Below are 3,482 nucleotides of genomic sequence, written 5' to 3' on the forward strand. Positions count from 1 at the left end.
CAAAATGCAGTGAGCTTCGGCGCAGAATAGTAAAGGTGTCTCAATAAATAACTTGCCTGTGTCTGTCAGTAGCTAGTTTATTTGCGTTTTTTGCCCTGTTTGTTTATACTAGTGCCCCCTCTCTCTTGGGTGTCTTTACAGCTCAACAAGCAGGTATTTATCTCCAGTTCCAACCCTGAGTTCCCAGAGAGACCAAACTTTAAGGTTATTAAAATTTCAATCATATTTATTTATTGCAGAAAAATAATATACAATGATATTTACAAAACAATCATAAAAATAGGAATGCATTTAGACACCGGATCTATTTGCATTTTAACATGGGTCATCAATAAATAAATAAAATGTTTATTTTTTTTTTCTCAGAGGAAAAATAATAATAATAAAAAAGTTAGGAACCGGGTATATAACAGCTAGAGCCCAGCTTATTCCCCCCTAAAAAAAGGAAAAAAAAAATGGTTTTCATCTCTACAGGGATATTTTTTGGTTGATTGGTTGGTTTCATTCAAGAATGAAGAAAGTCCACAATAATGTATTTCCTTTCATCAGTGGCTCACGGGCACGACCTCTTGGGAATGCATGCAAAAGAAAAAAAAAAGGCAAATAAAAATAAAAAAGTTAAATTCCAACATTCTTCGTCCAAAAAAAAAAAAAAAAAAAAGAATGGTTCAGACTTCTATCAGAATGCAGAGATGTGTGGATTGTACCGACGCCCAAAGTGTAGTCACTGTCCAAAGCCCTTGTCTCTTTCCTTAAGTGCTCCCCACGCCCTGCTTTGAATTTGGATATTGCTCTTTTAATTTCCAATAAATCCTTGGTACTTTTTTTTTTTTTTTTTCCTAAGACAAGACCAAATGAATCGTATCCAACTTCAGAGTCTCTAGATTGTCCATTTTCTCCTTCTGTGGGAACAATGTCATCTGCAAAAACCCAGAGAGGGCGGAAAACTCGTTACTGAAATGAAAGACACAAACATATCGCCCTACATCTCTCTGCCTCTGGAAATACACATCTCGGGCATGAGTGGAGGAGGGAGAAGACCCTGCTTCCGCCGAGCAGGCGGTGCGGAGGCCGAGTGACACTCCAGCCCGGCAGCTCGCGGTGCCAGAGCCGGGGAAGGGGTAGGAAACGCTCATCGGGAAAGACAAGAGCGGACACAGATTCGCTTCAAAATACTCGCAGGAGCACGGCGGGAGGAACCATCCCGGCAGGCCCGCTGGCTCCTCAGCCTTTGGTGCAGAAGTGATCCCAGGCCGGCCCCCATCTGGCCAGGGCGCACCCGCGCCACCGCCGCCTCCCGCCCGCAGCCCACCCCCGCCGGCAACACGCTTGGGCCCCGCGCGGCCGGGGCGCTTCTAGGGCTGCGCAGGGGGAGGGACGCACTGCGGTGGGGGAAGGCTCCTCCAGCCGCCCAGCTTTCCGGCCGGCCCTGGAAGCCAGGCCCCGCCGGACGGGGAGGTCCCCTCTCTCCCCACGGTCACTCGTGCCCGGCCCACGGCGCAGCTGGTGGTCCCTCGCCTCCTTCTCCACCCCTTCTTCCCTCCAACATTCTCCCCGGAGTCCCTCCCTGCCTTACCTAGGGCTCCTGCCGGGGAGATGCGGGTGGGGGACGCCGCCTGCTAGTGGGATGCGGACATGGACCAGGCGCCTTCCATTCTCCACACCGAGAAGGCGTAGCTGAGCCGCTCGTGGGCCACATAGCTGCAGCTTGCCATCTTGGAGTCCAGCTCGTCGCTCTGTAAGACCTGGTAGAGGAAGTCGATGTACCTGGCCGCCAGCTTGAGGGTCTGGATCTTGCTCAGCTTGTCCGAGGGCAGCGTGGGGATGATCTTCCGCAGGGCGGCGAATGCTTCGTTCAGCGACTGCGTGCGCTGCCGCTCCCGCACGTTGGCCATGACCCGCTGGGTCTGCAGCTCCTCGTAGGACTGGGGGCTGCCGCCGCCGCTGCTGCTGCCGCCGCCGCCGCCCGCCCCGCACTTCTTGCCTCGCTTGCCTTGGGCTGGGCTGCAAGGCTCGTCCGCGGCCCCGACGGCGCCGCCGGCGCTGCGGCGGCTGGAGCGCCGCTTGCGCCCCCCTCTCTTGTTGTTGGGCAGCTGCTGCCGGTCCGGCTCCTCTTCACTGTTGCTCAAGCTGTCGTCGGCCGGGGAGACTGGAGAGTTTGACTCGTCCTGCTGCATCATCTCTGGGGGCAGACGCGAGAAGCGGGCCGGGAGGGGGGGGAGGGCAGGGAGAAGAGGGGGGCACCTAACCCGCCAGCTCCCCCTTGATCGGCTGCTTCGCTGGCCTGCAAGGAGAAGGAGGAGGAGGAGGGAGGGAGGGAGGGAGGACCTCACTTTGGGGGGAGGGGGGATGGCATCAGGATCCAAGAGGAAAAAAAAAAAGCCAACAAAAAAAATTCCCTCCCGATCCCTCCTTGGAGCCCCTTCGAGGTGTCTGGGATTGGGAGAAAGTTGAAGACTTGGAGGTTCTTATAGCTCCTGCTGGCGGAAAGTTTGGGGGCAGCAGTGTCATTGGCCTGACGTGGAGAGGAGGGACTTTTGCTGTTTTATAGGAAAGTTTCCGCTTCCCCCCCTCCACGCCCTCCCCTAATTATTTTTTTCAAGCCATTCACAAGTAATCTGGCCTCCGCCCCCCCCCCCGCCCCCCCCCCCCCCCGGCACACACATACATCCTTACCCCAACCCCTTTCTCGGCTTCCCTCTCCGCGTTGTCTTCTTCAGGCTTCTTCGGTTCGAGCTCGGCTCGGGGTGGTGCTACGGAACCAGGGCAGGAGGTGATGGGGTGCCTGTGCACCCACCCGGGGCTGCGGACGGGCCAGCTGGGCAGCTCAGTGCCAGCGCCGGGGGGCGGCTGCCCCGGGGTATCCATGGTCGCCCGTGTCGCTAGGACTCTCCCCTCCGCAGCGGGCACGGCTAGCTGCGAGGAGGAGAAAACTAAGATTAGCCGGGGGACAGCATCCAGGCACATCCTAATTTTGTCCTGCTCTTGCACACACCGCTCTCCCGTCACCGAGCGACCCCAGGGTCTGCCTTTGCGAGGGAGTCTCACATTTCTGGGCTGGGGAGGAGTGAACGGCACAGCCTCGTCCTGTCAGGCTGGAGGACTGCTCTCGGTGAAAGCCATTTCTGAGGTGGAAGCAGCGGGGAAACTAAGCACTGGTTTCGCACATACGCACCAGTCCTTGAGCTCGTCTTAATAGAAACCCGGGAGGATCCGCGTCCCTAGGCTGGCATAGTGGAGACAGGAGGGCGTGCAGACCCTCTCTGCCGACACTCCGTGCCTACCGACAGCTCACTGCAGCTCGCCCTGCCTGCAGGCGCCAGAATCCGGCACTTCCTGGGAACCGAGCTTATTTATTTTAAATGCTCTTTTATGTTTGCAGCCCAAGCTGTTTCTCCCCATCCCCCGCCTTTGTGCCTCCTTCCCCGCTCTCCGGCAGCACAGAGCAGGTGGTGTGTCTTTTTAACAACAGCTCAGATTCA

At 56.2% G+C, this 3,482-nt stretch overlaps 1 protein-coding gene across 2 annotated transcripts; it reads right to left on the minus strand.

The window, feature by feature from the left end:
* Positions 1-291: 291 nt before the first annotated feature.
* TWIST1 (twist family bHLH transcription factor 1) lies at positions 292-2,579 on the minus strand. Of its 2 annotated transcripts, none has more exons than XM_065669220.1 (2): positions 1,577-2,579; positions 292-568 (listed from the first exon to the last, which is right to left on the minus strand). In XM_065669220.1, exon 1 carries the CDS (start codon positions 2,178-2,180, stop codon positions 1,620-1,622), a length of 561 nt encoding a protein of 186 aa, XP_065525292.1. In that variant the 5' UTR covers positions 2,181-2,579; the 3' UTR covers positions 292-568; positions 1,577-1,619. The 2 variants fall into 2 exon arrangements, with proteins under 2 accessions (XP_065525292.1, XP_065525291.1); XM_065669219.1 differs by having other exon boundaries at positions 292-920; positions 1,577-2,578.
* Positions 2,580-3,482: the final 903 nt, after the last annotated feature.

Source organism: Lathamus discolor, chromosome 2 (genome assembly GCF_037157495.1).
Source record: "Lathamus discolor isolate bLatDis1 chromosome 2, bLatDis1.hap1, whole genome shotgun sequence".
In the NCBI taxonomy this organism is placed as follows: Eukaryota; Metazoa; Chordata; class Aves; order Psittaciformes; family Psittacidae; genus Lathamus; species Lathamus discolor.

Bases quoted from the DNA above. Each gene is read 5' to 3' on its own strand.
- TWIST1 (XM_065669220.1), bottom strand. From the start codon at position 2,180: ATGATGCAGCAGGACGAGTCAAACTCTCCAGTCTCCCCGGCCGACGAC.